General features: G+C 45.4%; 1 protein-coding gene across 1 annotated transcript in view; it reads right to left on the reverse strand.

The window, feature by feature from the left end:
- The window catches only part of COL4A6 (collagen type IV alpha 6 chain), a 462,181-nt gene that overhangs the window by 18,477 nt on the left and 428,408 nt on the right, over positions 1-15,296 (reverse strand). The window contains exons 25-32 of the mRNA XM_079764920.1: positions 9,082-9,153; positions 8,660-8,767; positions 5,883-6,104; positions 5,325-5,486; positions 3,557-3,727; positions 2,677-2,820; positions 2,107-2,232; positions 1,462-1,643 (exon numbers count right to left, since the gene is read on the reverse strand). Of these exons, the coding sequence (XP_079621046.1) occupies positions 1,462-1,643; positions 2,107-2,232; positions 2,677-2,820; positions 3,557-3,727; positions 5,325-5,486; positions 5,883-6,104; positions 8,660-8,767; positions 9,082-9,153 (1,187 nt within the window). The remainder of the gene's footprint in view (positions 1-1,461; positions 1,644-2,106; positions 2,233-2,676; positions 2,821-3,556; positions 3,728-5,324; positions 5,487-5,882; positions 6,105-8,659; positions 8,768-9,081; positions 9,154-15,296) is intronic.

Genomic DNA, 15,296 nt, shown 5'->3' on the forward strand with positions numbered 1-15,296 from the left:
AGAAAAAGTATTGCTTCACTATGCAAGGCTAGCCATGTGCCACAGGTTCATCAGGGAACATAACGTTTTTCTGTCACCAGGTAACAAGCTGTATGTGTGTAGGTTCACAGGAAAAACTGCTTCATTAGCTAATGTCCAACACACTCTCTGAATCTGGGAAGTGGCATGTCAGCTGCCACCAATACTATTCTCCTGGTATCTGGTATGGTTTTGATTCATTTTGAGATGTACCCAGTAAAGAAATGTGCTACCTAGTGCTTTGGGTGGAGTATGAGTTATGTACTGTGTCACTGTGGTCACCAAACTACTGCTTAGGACATCCCCTCCATTTGCCTGGCTTTTTCCTGTACATTGCATGTCTACTAATTCTAGCCTTTGCTTATGCTCTGACTCCTCCCAGAATGCTTTCCACTTTGATTCCATCCCTCCAAGTGTGTGAGTATTCAGGACCACCCAGTTGAGAACTATTTGTTTTGAAATTGCTTCAGGTGTGTGTGTGTGTGTGTGTGTGTGTGTGTGTGTGTGTGTGTGTGTGTGTGTGTGTTCTCTCTACCAGATAGGCTGACACTTTTAAAGGACAAGGACTTTGCCTGCATGGAGCATGGATGTTCTGTGATTCAGTTCATTTAGTGACTAAATTTTAGTCCCTTCAATACTACTACTATTATTGCTACTATTTATTCATAGTCTGTCATGCACCCCAGATGCAATGCTAAGTGCTTTACGTGTACCATCTCACTTGATCTTCACTTCTTTCTGAAGGAGGTATGATAATTCCCATTTCTTACAGATGAGAAAAGTGAGGCTTGGGCAAGTTAAGCAATATGCATAAAATCACAGAGCTAATGAATGATGGAACTAAGATTTAAACCCAAGTCTCATTGTTAAGCCTACTCTACAACTCTGCCTTTTAAGAACCCAAAGAAACTGGATTTTATTATTTGCCAGTAGTTGTCTCTTGTGGAGGCAACAAAGACCTTTCTGAAATCAAAACATCATGAAGTCTGTACCAAATTCTTATGATATACCAAACTCAATGGATGCGAGCAGTGGGGTGCAGACTAAAAAGCATGTGATACAGTTCTTGTTCTCAAGTCCCAACAATCTCACATAAAATCAAACCCACACAGGGCCAATAAGTAATGAGAAGTATAGTGTGCCAGCATGGTTGAAGCCCAGGGACTTCTGGAGGAGCGGGCACCTGGGATGGAGCCTGAAGGATGGGCAGGTATTAGGCAATTGCAGAGGAGGAAGTCAGCCATGTGGGGGAGATAGCATGAACAAAGGCCCAAAGGAGAGGGTGTTCAGGAAAGGATGGAAGACCTATGAAACTCAAAGAGAGGGCTTTGTCTAGGGTGACCTGGGAAGGGGGTCAGGATCAAAATGGTAGGCAAAGGAGACAGATCCTCTTGCTGTAGAGGACCTTTCCTGGTGGTGAGACAAAAATCTGTGCACACATACACTTTCTCCTGGCATTCCTGGGAAGCCCGAGATTCCAGGTAAGCCTTTCTGGCCAGGTAATCCCCGCAGTCCTGTGGAGCCAGGGGAGCCTGGTTTCCCAATAAGTCCTTTGATGGTATTGGGGAATCCAGGAGCTCCAGGCAAGCCTGGTGGCCCATGGAGACCAGCCTTTCCTTTCTCACCTGGGAAAAAAGAAAATGGCTTGGAATGAGACTCTGGGCAAGAGAAAGGTGCAGGTGCCTTGGGTTGCAGACAGGCAAAGTACAGCTTGGGGACAGTTAGCATGGAGGTAGAGGTGGGGGTGGGGTGGTGTCTTCAGCCTTATGAAGCACCAGTAAGGTCCAGCCCTGCTCCAGTACTGGGAAAGCTATTCAGTGCCCATGTCCTACCATCTGCAAGGCTCCTCCAGGGGTACAACAGTCTGTGGTTCAAAAACTCAGTTAAACAGTGACAGTGAAAATTGGCAGTCTCAAAGTCCAGGTGCCCCTCAGGCTCATGGAAGGTATCCTCTTAGGATCCCCTGCCAGCACCCACACTGACACTCTGGGGAGTCTTGTAGTGCAGGGCCTTTTCTCAGTAAGGGATTTGAGTTTGATTCTAAAACCTTCCTGGGGCATTTCTCCTGCCCAATCCCTGCCCCAGCACCTCTGGGTCCAGAAAATCCATCCAATCCAGCTGAGCCCCGAGAGCCTTTGTCTCCTTTGAATTGGAGGTTCAGCATTGGAGGTCTTAGACTGGGAATTCCAACTGGCCCCGGATCGCCTCTGTCTCCTGCAGGGATGGAGATCATGAGATCCTCACGAGAGGAAGCTCAGACAAGGGGTTAGGCATGAGCTGACTTTTCATATCAGCTCTTCCCTCCACCACACCCAAGCACCCTTTCTGGGCCCTTCCAGCTTCTTTGTGCCCCTGTTTTCCCAACTTTGCATTTATGTGCATGCTCTATCCTTTCATAAGCCCAAGCTCCACAAGCAACTTTAGACTGTACTCAAAACCATCTTCTGTTGAGCATCTGGGAATGTATGACAAGGCCTCTAACATGCAGTGGTAACAGAAGAAATTAGGTCTTTTGGTTTAAAAGGATTTAATTCAGAAGCCTTAAATCTTATTATCTAACATAGGATTGGTACAAGCCACCTGGATGACAAAGTTGACAAACAAAATGTACCTTGGGAAGCATGAATGGCAATTCCAGAATTCAATTCCCCTTCTCACCTTTTTCACCAGGGCTACCAGCCCTTCCAGATGGTCCCATTTTTCCAGCCAACCCAGGAATTCCCTTTAATCCACTTGCACCAGAAATCCCGGGGAGACCTGGCATCCCTGGAAAACCTATCAGTCCAACAGACCCCTTCTCACCTGTTAAGAAACAAGAACTTCTATTATTATCCCTGTTTTAGTGCATACAAGGAAATGGAAGCTCAGAGAGGTTAACTAACTTACCCAAAGTCACACAGCTAGGAAGTTGAAGAAAAGAGATTCAAACCCAGGTTTCTTTAACTTCAAAGCTTCAACTCTTAGTCATTACACATTATACCATTTCCCTGAATAGGGACATGACACTAAGCAACAAAATGGAAAGACGAGGTAGACACCTGTTTTATGATTTGCCAAAATAAAGCTCATGTGTGGCACACACACAAAAAAGCCCAGGGCCAGGAGGCAGGAAGATTAGCTCTAGTCTGGCACTGTTACTAACCAGTTGTGTGACATTAGACCACTCACTTCCCCCTGTATAAAATGGAAATGCCTCTCACCCAACCTCTGGTGTCTAGCAGGATATGAGAACAGAAAATGAAAACTACCAGGCTCTGTGGTAGGGGTGATCCTACCACAGATGAGTAAACAATGAGTAAACCCAATGTGGCTACGACTGTCTTGGGCTTTGCTGACACCATGCTATTCAGGCCAGTGTCCCACCCAGCAGGCAGTGAGTGTGACTCTTAGCACTGGCCTTGTCCAACTATCTTGTCACTAAAAGCCCTGCCCACCTCCCTCCTCATCCCCCTTTCCTAGGCAGAGGGGAAGGGCAATCTGGGCAGCATGGATGCTCCTTTGTGGCACCCACTAGTGCCTTTCTGATCACTTCGCTTACCCTTCCAACCTGGCAGGCCTGGCAGTCCAGTATCCCCTGGCAACCCTGAGTTCCCCAGGAAGCCAATTAACCCTGTAGATCCAGGAAGGCCTTTCATCCCAGGCAGACCTCTCTTTCCAGTTGATGCAGGGGGACCTGTTTCACCTTTTGGACCTTTCTTTCCAGGATGTCCTGAATCACACAGGAGAGAACACAGGACAGCTATGAAGTAAGACTCTGTTCAGATCTGGACCACTGCCTATTCTCATGGCTTCTGATTATTTTTAGTAAGTGGCCCTTTAAGAATGGATTATGTAGGCTGCTAACAGGCAGAGGTCTTAGTTGGCCAAAACATTAGCACCTACCACCCAGAGTGTCACACCAATGGCTATTAGTTCCAGCATGGCACTGTAGCTGGCAGGGCACACAAACCCCTTTTGATTATAACTTCTTCACCCTTTATGAATGTGGTTTAAACTTTAGTCTCTGAATGGAGCTCTCTAAAGCCAGGGTGGCAAATGGACTCTAATTTCCTGGAACTTCCAGTCTGAACCACTCCACAATGGCTGTTTCCTGAGCCCATCGGTGAAGTAGAGGTTAAAGCTGATCCATTGTGTTAGCCTCCCAGGGAGCCATGGATTCAGGGATGCCCTTTTAATCCCTCATGCAAGCAGTTAAATCAACCAGTTACTTGGCATTAAGGTTGAAAGACCTCCTAGTGCCAAGTACTGTAGAAAACCCCAAGGCCCATTTGGTCTCCTAGGTATTCTGAGACTTCTTTCACCATGCATTATGTTGACCAATGGAATTAACCTCCTGAGCCTCTGCCAAAGTGGAATGTTCAGGTACAAAGCAAGGAAATTAAAAAACCAAAGGATTAAACCAGTGTTGACAGAGGTATTTGGACCTCTGAGGACCTAAATGAATGGCTGACTTGGCTTTCTATGGATTGAAAAGCATCAAGTCGCTGAAAGCCCCAAGATTCTAATGAGAGGCTGTGAAGGGGATTCCACAACAAGAGAAGGAAATTCAATGGGGTCCAATCCCACAGCATGAGTTCAGGGACCCCTGGCTTTGCCAGGTTATAGTGTATACTAAGATAATTCCTTGAGTACAAAGCAAAGTTGGTGGGGATGTTAGTCTGTGAGCCTAAGTGTCATTTTCTCACCCGGACAACCTATGTGAAGACCCCAGAAACCAGGATAAAAAGCATATTAGTGGTGCTGTAATTCGACTTCACTTGGACAGGAGTAAGGAGAGATGATCTAGTCACTGAGGTAGGGTAGGGAGGGTGGTGCAAGAAGAAAACAAGCTGCAAACACTAGGCTGGAACCAGCAGTGTCAGACCCTACTGCCCAGTGAAAGACACTGTGGTCATGGTCTTCAGGTACATGCTCCCCTGAGAGGGAGGCCACAATGCAGTCACACTATGCTTGAGCTTCTCCCCCAACCCAATGACCCCCAGGTCCCCAGTGAAGGCAGTGGAGATGGCTAGACACCACTTCACAGCAAGGGGAAGGCAGGAGGGAGACTGAAGCATGATAAGGGAGTGGGAGGTCATGGGGAGAGCCAGGGTGGGATTTGTGGCAATATTTTGGAACCTAAACTGCAGAAATCTGTTCTGCTTGGCATTTAATGGCAACTTGAGATTTGAAACTTGAGAGGTTAGGAAAGTGGTCTCCTTCTCAACTCTGTCCATGTCACACTGCTGCTATTGACCTTCAGGGCACCAGGAGCCAGGGCCTAGCTTAAGTCTGGCAAGCTGGGTCTTCATCTCCAAAGGACCTACCTGAAGTGCCTGGAAAGCCTGGTACTCCTGGTAGCCCAGGTTTGCCCTTGATGCTGGGTAAACCAACAGTCCCGGGGATACCTGGCTGTCCCACGTGGCCTGGTGTTCCAGGGCTGCCCTGCTCACCTTTGGGACCTAGCGAGCCCGACTTTCCAGACAAACCTAATGAAAGGAAGGGGTAGATGAGCATAGCCTGTTTCAATGATGGCAGGACCACGTTACCAAACCAACTGCCAGTGGAAAAGCTGGTCCCATATGTATCCCAGGTGCCACTGTAGTCTCAACTCCAGCATTATTGCTATTCCCAGCAGTTAATAAAAGGCTTTGCAAGAGACCTGACTATTGATTACGGTTACTTCTGGAATTACTAAGACAGGAGAATAAATTCAGGCAATTTAATAAAAACATTCCCCAAAGAGAGGGACAGAATAAAGTGACTTTTCATTTTAATCCCCTCATTAACCCATCGCCCCAGATTCATGCAACTGTTCATATAAGTATACTGGTTACAGAAAGGCTTTCTGTTAATTGTTAAATAAGTGAGGCAATAAGAGTCACCCTTGGGTCCTGGAAGGCCAGAGTCTCCAGGAAATCCTCTGTCCCCTGGCAATCCCTGTAAGCCTTGCTCTCCCGGAACACCAATTTCAGCACCAAAGATGTCACCAGGGACTCCCTTGGAACCTGGTAAACCTGGAATGCCAACTTTGCCAGGCAAGCCATCTTTTCCAGGGAGCCCAGGAAACCCAGGCAAGCCCTTATTCCCACGAGGTCCAGGAAATCCTAAATGTAAAGAGGCAAAAATAAAAGGGCATGGAGATTTAGAAGCTATAGATCTGGGTAGAGGTATCTGAAACAGATTTTTTCTACTATGAAAGCGAATATATCAATAGTGTGTGTCATGAATCTAAAAAACACACAAAGCCGACAAATAAATCAAGTTAAAACAGACAAAAACCCCAAGCTTATAGATACAGAGATCAGATTGGTGGTTGCCAGAAATATGGGGTAAGGGATATGGGAAATGGGTGAAGGGGGTCAAACGGTACAAACTTCCAGTTATAAAATAAGTCATGAGGATGTAATGGATAGCATGGTGACAATCGTTAATAATACTGTATTGCATGTTTGAAAGTTGTTTAGAGTAAATATTAAAGGTTTCATCACAAAAACAAAAAATATGTAATATGTATGGTGAAGGATAGTAACTAGACTTATTATGGTGATCATTTCACAACATATACAAATATTGAATTATTACGTTATACACTTGAAATTAATATAATGCTATATGTCAATTATACCTTAACTAGAGGCCCGGTGCACTAAATTCGTGCACTGGAGGGGGTGTCCCTCAGCCCGGCCTGCACCCTCTCCAATCCGGGACCCCTCAGGGTATGTCTGACTGCTGGACCACAGGGATCAGGCCTAAACCAGCAGTTGGATATGCCTCTCTCAATCCAGGACTGCTAGCTCCTAACTGCTCACCTGCCTGCCTGCCTGATCGCCCCTAACCACCTCTGCCTCAGCCCTGCACCTGGGACCCAGGCTTCCCTCCTCCTGCCAGCTGCAGGAACCCAGGATCCGGGCTTCCCTCCCTCTGGCCAGCCACAGGCACCCGAGACCCGGACTGGCTTCGCCCAGGACCGAGGGCGGGTGGCTTCTCCCGGGCAGTAGCTGCCTGGGACCACGGGCGCGCAGCTTCTCCCAGGCTCAGCTTTGTCAGGAAGGACAACCAGAAGACATCCAGTCTAATTAGCATATTACCTTTTTATTAGTATCCTAATATATAAAAAGCCAGGGGCTGTCACGACCGAAACAACCGGACGGATGACTGAACAGAGGCTGTGTGGGGCAACAAGGCTGGCAGGGGGGTTAGTGAGGGATGACCAAACGTCTGAACAGTAGGCTGTGTGGGGCAACCAGTCTGTCAGGGGGGTTAGTGAGGGATGACCAAATGACTGAACAGCAGGCTGCATGGGGCGACCAGGCCAGCAGGGGGTCAGTTGGGGGTGACCAGGCCATCAGGGGGGCAGTTGGGGGCGACCAGGTCAGCAGGGGGGCAGTTGAGGGCGACCAGGCTGGTGGGGGGGGCAATAAGGGGCGACCAGGCCAGCAGGGGGGCAGTTAGGGGTGATCAGGCTGGCAGGGGGGCAGTTAGGGGCGGTCAGGCAGGCAGGAAGGTGAGCAGTTAGGAGCCAGCGGTCCCGGATTGTGAGAGGTATGTCCGACTGCCAGTTTAGGCGCAATCCCTGGGATCAGGCCTAAACTGGCAGTCAGACATCCCCTGAGGGGCCCTGGATTGGAGAGGGTGCAGGCTGGGCTGAGGGGACCTCCCCCCCATGCATGAATTTTGTGCACCAGGCCTCTAGTAAATAATAAAAAAGAGACATTTAAAAATAATAATAGTGTGTCTCATATTTCTCTTGAAGATCAGGAGTCTCTGGTCCTGGGAGGACTTGCCTAGAGACAGGGACTGCACCATATGACCTCAAGGAGGTTCTAACTCATTGAGGCCAGGCCTTGGGCAAAACCCAGAAACTCTGGGGCTCCTACAGTAGCTGAAGTGACGGGTTACATCCATAACCTCATGTCAAAGGCCCAGTCTCTACTGAAGTTGTCAAACTCTTGCTGTCATGCTTCCCTCTTTTCTGGGTCATGGAAGGAACTGAGGCACCGATAAAACTCAGGGCACATAGCCCAAGATGATCTCTGTAGAACAGAAATGGGTCTTAAACCAAGTCCCCTGGGACAGAGTTACTTGGTAAAACTCAGATTGCTGGGCCCACCTCAGAGCTTCTGATCAGTAGCTCTGCCAAGGGGCCAAGAATCTGCATTAGTAACAAGTTTCCAGGTGATGCTGATGCTGCTGGCCCAGGTTTGAGAACCACTGGTGCAGTATAGAACAATGACACTCAGTTTGAAATATCAGGGTGTGAGTGGAGGGATAGAAATGGAAAACTTCCCTCTGACTCATTTGAATCTCTCTGACCTTTAAGGAGTTGATCCAGGAAACTGCCATAGGTCTGATAGCCAGATAAGCTGATAGAGTCCTAGCTCTGTCACTAGTGGCTTTGTAATCACAGGCAATTCACTTTTCACTTGTTCCCCAGTTTCCTCATCTGAAAGTGAAGGGATTGTCCTAGCTGATCTCAAATGGCCCTTATTGCCCTCATATGCTGTCATGTTGCAGCTGTAACCTAACTTCCTGCAACTGGTAGATGGCTATTATACCAGAGCACAAACCTAACTTCCTGCAACTGGTAGATGGCTATTACAATCCAAATGCACACACTCACACAAAAGGAGAAGCAGGGAGGAGAAGCTTCTTTCCTTACCTGGCAATTCAGGGAGGTGAAGTGATCCTGGATTTCCGGACTCTCCTTTATTTCCATGCAGTCCAGGCTGGCCTGGAGTCCCAGGGAGGCCAGGGGCCCCTTTAGGGCCTGAAAACCCAAATGGTGAGGGGAAAGGTGAGTTAGTGTGGATAGGTAGGATTTGTGGTGTTCAGTCAAGAATCCTAGAATCTTGGAGGGCATCTCTTTTATATATTTTTTAATTGAATTTTAGAGAGAGAAGAAGGGAGAGGGATAGAAACATTGATGAGAGACTCTCCAGCAGCCATTCTATTTTCTCAATCTTCAAGGCTGCCCTCTCAGGAGAAATGTGGACCCCCAAATGCTACCGGGCCACACTCTGCTTCCTTTGGCTCATGACCCTGGCAAGTGTGCTCATGGCTTTCTCTGGTCTCATTCCATACCTGGGAATCCGGGAGCTCCTGGGAATCCTGATGGGCCATATGGCCCAGGAATAACACAAGGCAAGGTGATACCTGTAAATGGTAACAGGTAAACATTTGGTGATCCCAATGAGTCAGGAATGATTTTCCCCCAGAATGCTCCTTTACTTCCATTCCATCAAATGGGACAATCAAGTTCTTCCCACCCAGAAGCTGGAGGCCATGCAGAAGAATCCTGACATCAGAAGCTCTTGGGAGTTACCCCTAATGCAATTTCTTTCAGATAAGAATGCCCCTAGTGTCCAGGTGCCAGGATGTCACTTCCAAAACATCAGTGTCCAGTGCCAGGCAGTCATCTCTGTAGCAGATGTTACCTATAAAGATTTCTTAGCAGTGGCCTGTGCAAGAACAGCAACAAATGGAAATGGCCTGCTCACCCTGCCCTCGGATGGAGCCTCTCCCTAAGATGGAAGCTTGGGGTTAATCTTAAGTGTCCATTATGCCCATATTACAAGGGTTTGAAGCCAAGACCCTCAAGTTCACATGTCTTCCCAATTTTTGGAATGAGTTCTTTTGACAGACCTCATTTGGAATCTGTTTAAGTCTATTGACTGTCCTTGGTGAGATATACCTATAGATTTGTACCAGGCAAACACTGAAGGCCATTCTCTTGCCCACAACAGACAAACACTGACCCTTCCCTCAGCTTCTTATTTAAAACCGCCAACTCTGCCACAGAGGGAGAAGGGGCAGTCAATATTAATATTCAAGACATTAAAATTGTCATGCATAACCCTTCTCCTAGCAAATTTTTCATTGCTCATTCATAATGCAAATATAAAGAGTCTATAAGATCACGGAGGGGAGGTTTAATAAAATATTGGTGAACAAATTAAGTGTTGGTTCCCTCAAGTTCCATTTACAAACAATTGCTATGCTAATTAAAATTAGTCTTGCCTATTCATTAAAAGAATTCCTCAAGGTCTGCTTTAAGCCATGGAGCCAACAGTTCTAATAAACTTCTACATCTTTTGCCTGTACTTAAAATCAGTCTTAAACTTCATTTCTTAAAAGACATGTATATAGCTCTAACCAGTTTGGCTCAGTGGATAGAGCGTTGGCCTGCGGATTCAAGGGTTCCAGGTTCAATTCCGGTCAAGGGCATGTACCTTGGTTGCAGTTAATTGAATTTTAGAGAGAGAAGAAGGGAGAGGGATAGAAACATTGCAGGAGGCAGCTGATTGATGTTTCTCTCTCATCAGTGTTTCTAACTCTCTCTCCCTCTCCCTTCCTCTTGGTAAAAAAATCAATAAAATATATCTTACCTTATAATAGACAAATATGCAAATTGACCGTACCTTCGCTACGCCCAAGCCATGCCCACCAACCACGCCACGCCCACCAGGAAACCGTTGCAGGGACGTTGGGGTATGGCTTGGTGGAGGCTTTCCCGGCCTTGGGCACCAGCGGGGAGCCTGCACGAATCGTAGGAAACCACTGGGGGTCGGCTCCTGCGATTGGTAGCAGGGACGCTGGGTGCGGCCGAGCCCAAGGCCGGGAAAGCCGCCCGAGGCTTTCCCGGCCTTGGGCACCAGCGGGGAGCCTGCAGGGATCGCAGGAAACCACTGGGAGTCGGCTCCTGCGATCCTTAGCAGGGATGTTGGGTGCAGCCGAGCCCAAGGCCACTGCCCGGGGCCAAGCCCCGACCCTGAAAGAAGGCAGAAGGCAGTGGCCACAGCCAAGGCCTGGGTCCCCGGTGCCGGCAGAAAACTGGTGCAGGCAGCCAGGTGAATGAAGGTCTATTGCACGAATCTTCGTGCAAACGGGCTACTAGTATATATATAAAAGACATATATACAACCTATGATTCAGACTGCTTCCTCAACTGGCTGGCATTTCCCCTCCAATCCCACTTCTATTCTCTACTATGAAGACTTGATGGCATTTTTAGCCTACTTGTTCGATTCCTAAATAAAAATTGAAAATTAAACAATATAATGTATTGGCTTAAGATGTGAGCTCTGAAGCCAGACAGACCTGTTTGTATCCTAGTTGCACTACTAACTAGTTGTATGGGCAAGATACTTAACCTCTCTAAGCATCATGTAAATGAGAGCTACTTGTCTCATATGGTGTTTGTGAGGATTATATGAAAAAATGCTAATAGTGCCTAGAATCCTGGTATGTGCCTAATGAATAATAGATTTTTATTATCTTACTTAAGAAAAAGTACTTAGAACAACTCCTGCAAGGTCATCCCTGGTTTCTATCACCAGTCAGGTTAATGACACTACTTTCTAGCCTGGGCAGTAACTTTCTGTCTTCTAGACCTCAGGTTCCTATAGTCATATTTCCATAGGTGGAGGGATGGCCATAGGCCTGATCTTCTTCCATAGGTGGTCACACCCATTGCAATCCTGACAGACACTGAGATAATGGACCTATTTCTGAGGGTTATTTCCACTATAGAAATATGCTCCATGGGCAAGCACCTCAGGATGACATGCCAATCCTATTCTTGCCTCCAGCCCAAGACCTTTGGACTAGACTGAAAAACTGCCTCCTAGATGGTATCAGGAGAGGGATTCTGCAGAAGACTCTCTTGCCCCAATAATTTCAATAGACTTCAATGTGTCAAACACTGCAATTTCATTGCTTTATGTCTTAATAAACAAACTGGGTAAAATACAGTTATCTCTGGATTGGCTCCAAACATAAATCCATCCATCCTTAATTTATCAGATCAGTTTCATAGATTTTTTTTTCACTTGTGACAGCCAGATAAAGACAAAACCTTTAGAGGACGAGACAGAGGACAGGCACTTGGATAGGAAAAATAATGATAAAAGGGAAGATGAATAGAAACCAGAAGGAATTAAGGACATACTTCCCTTTTGACTCAGGCCAGTCCTGTACACCACACAACACATGTATTAAAGCAGAGGGTCAACATCGTGAGAAGGTAAGGACTTTAAGTCATACTGGTATCTGGTTCTTTTATTTTATGTCCCCGTCTTCTACTTTACATTCTGGAATTCAGAGCCTTCTCCCCAACAAAAGCAAAAATTGGTTTTACCCATATTCTGTTTTATAATTTTAACAAATGACCTAGTTATTCAGAATTTTCCCAATTAATGCCAAAATTCTCAGAATAAAAAGCACCTATGGTTACCAAGATTCTAACATCTTAATTTACTCTGGACCAAATGAATAAATATCAGACATACATGGGTCCTATGAGGTACCTCTCAAGGCAAGTCAAGCCCCAGCTAAGTTCAGAAAATGAAGGTGCTCAAGGTAGAGAACAGCAAGCCATCAACATGCATGGTGAAGGAAATCAGCCCCTCTGGAGACTGCATGCCTGCTTACCACTGTACTCCCTCCCGGAAGGTATGTGCCAAGGAGCCTCTGAAGCAGTTTCATGTTAGCCTTTGCACCCCAGCCTTAGGATCATCTTTCCCCAACCAGGGGCTGCTCAGTGTAGTGCTCAAGCCATTGTGAGTGTGTGAGATAAAGGTGAACAAAAAGGAATTTTTTTTCTAACATTGGTGTTTGAGAACCTCCTGACCTAGCTAGCTCTCACCTCCCTCAGTGTCTAAGTCTCCTTTACCAACCTTCCCTCTGCAGCAGCAGTCACCTAGACCAAGCAAGTAAAGAAGAAAATTAAACCAGGACAGAAGTTCCTTGAGACCCAAGGGAAGTCTTATCTGCAGCCTAGGTATACCCCAATCAAATTCCCTGTCTGGATTGAGTGGAGAGAGCTGGCACCCTCACAAATCAAGGGCACCGCTTCAATAATAATGAGGGTGATGTATTACTATGAGCATCTGGATCAGAGCCTCTTTGGAAACAGCCCATGTTTTTGTTAGCCCAGGGTTTGTAATAATTCACACTACAAGGTTGAAAGGCTTCTGATGACTATATCCCCTTTCCTGGCAAGGCAATTGTCTTACCCTGGGCCACCACTGGTTGAAGTGAGTACATTTAGAAACAATATCTTCATTTTTCATGGCAATAGCTACAATGTAAATGTCTGGGGCCCACAGGTTATATGTTGGTAAAACAGTGTGGAAAGAAAGCTAATGCTCTTAATTCAAGTAATTTGGCGGCGGGGAGGGGAGAGGGGAGTCTTGGTACTGCAACAAGAACATTTTCTATATAAGGTATCTCATAGACTATAATTTACTATATCACTATATTCCTAAGAACTTTATGTGTCCAGTGACTAGTGAAGTTTGGGATAGAAATGGTCCCATGGGCTTCCTTCTGTTGACTCAGAATGTTGAGAATATCCAAATTTGGGTGTGTGTAATTTTATAACTAAACCAATCAACTAAAGAAGAAAATTAGGGGGAATAAGGACACATATGTAACACCTTAATCAATAAGGAAATTAAAAAAAAAGAGAAGAAATTGAACCAGGACAGAACAGAAGTTCCTTGAGGCCCAAGGAAAGTCTTATCTGCAGCCCGGGTATACCCACATGTTATAATTCAGTTTAAAACCTAGTTGCCTGCAAAATGTGTTGACTTAGAATCAAGATCCAATTGCTGGAGGGGTAGTGGAATGACCATGATTAATGTCTCTGAGAACAGAGCTGGAAGCAAAGCTATAGATAACACCAAAACTTCCAAAGGGAAGAATGATTTTGTTTTATAAAATTTCTCACAGCTTTCATAGGAATGTGTGAACTGAAACAACGATTTGATTTTTAATAATCTTGAATTGTCCATTTTAACCTGTACTACTACTGTTTTTATACAAATTCACACAATTAGATTTTAAAATAAATATAATTTTTCTAAACCTGGTGTCTTTCTCCCTTTTTAGGTATTTCTTCAATGTGACATGGTGGAAAGAGGAGAAACAGGTCTAAGAAATAGCCCCTTGGTTATTGAGAAGGCCCTTTCTTTTGCAAATATATATTAGTCTCCTATAGAATAATTCCACTATAATAGGGAGGTTGAGAAATGCTAAAAAGTATTACTCACTTTTCCTAGTATCCAGAGGCTTATAATTCAATTGGGAAAAGTGAAAGCATAAATGGAAGTAATTATGTAATTTAAGTGGCAATGACATCTGTGGAGGTCAAGGGAAGGCTTAGTAGAAGAAGTAGGGCTTATATTTAACCCTGATAAATGGGTAGGATCTGACCATATAGAGAAAAGAGGAAAGGCAGTCTAGAAAAAGGAAACATGGACAAAATCTTGGAGTTAGAATTGAACATGTGTTTGGGGATAGTGAAAAATACTGTTGTTTTATTTTAAACCAGAGGCCCATTGCAGGAAGATTCCTGCAAGAATAGGGCTTCCTGTGGCCTGAGTGAAGCAGAGAAGGGAGCGAAGCCCATCGGCACTTTCGCCGTTGCTGCCGCCCTCCCCCTGCTCTTTCCTTCCCACTGCCGCCACCACCCTTGCCCCGCTTTCTGCTTCCCCTCCCTCTTCCTTGTACACTGTCTTCAGTCTTTTCTCCATGACTGTGTATGAAAATTAACCACCATCTTTATTGGGTTAATTTGCATACTCGCTCTGATTGGCTGGTGGGCATAGCGGAGTGATGGTTAATTTGCATGTTTCTCTTTTATTAGTGTAGATCATGAAGAATGTGAGATAAGGTAAGGCTAGAAAGGAATTCAGACATTATTCAGTAGAGATCACTTCTGGCTTTGGACTAGGGGGGTAAAATGATGATATCAGTACTTTATAGATATTAAATTGGCAGCAGTGTTCATAGTAGTATTGGGTGGGGAAAGTCTGGATGTAGACGATGAGAAACTACTTAGCAAGTTGTTGTCATTGAGTCGCCTAACTATCCACCCACTTGTTCATTCATCCATCCTTCCATCTGTCCTTTCAACCATATATTTATTCCAACAAGCATATAGGTGTTTAATAAGTGAGGCATGAAATAATGACATCGTAATAGCAAAAAGAGGAAGGGAAGAATATAAAAACATTCCAAATGAATAAGAGATAAATGTTAAGTTTTCAAACTTCAGATGACTATAAGGAGTGTGATAACACTAATGGAAGCACAAAGGTTGTGGAAACATAGAAGTTGGGACAAAGAGCTGTTCTGGCTCTCTGGAAGAAGGCATGATATTAACATAGCATCTTTAAAATCCATAAGCGGGACTGTCACTCATTATATTTCCTGAAATTCTAGTAGAAAAAGAACTTATACAAATGGGAGGAATTTAAGATATAAAATGGAGATTACACTAGATACAACTATGT

The sequence above is a fragment of the Cnephaeus nilssonii genome (assembly GCF_951640355.1).
Source record: "Cnephaeus nilssonii genome assembly, chromosome: X".
Lineage (NCBI taxonomy): Eukaryota > Metazoa > Chordata > Mammalia > Chiroptera > Vespertilionidae > Cnephaeus > Cnephaeus nilssonii.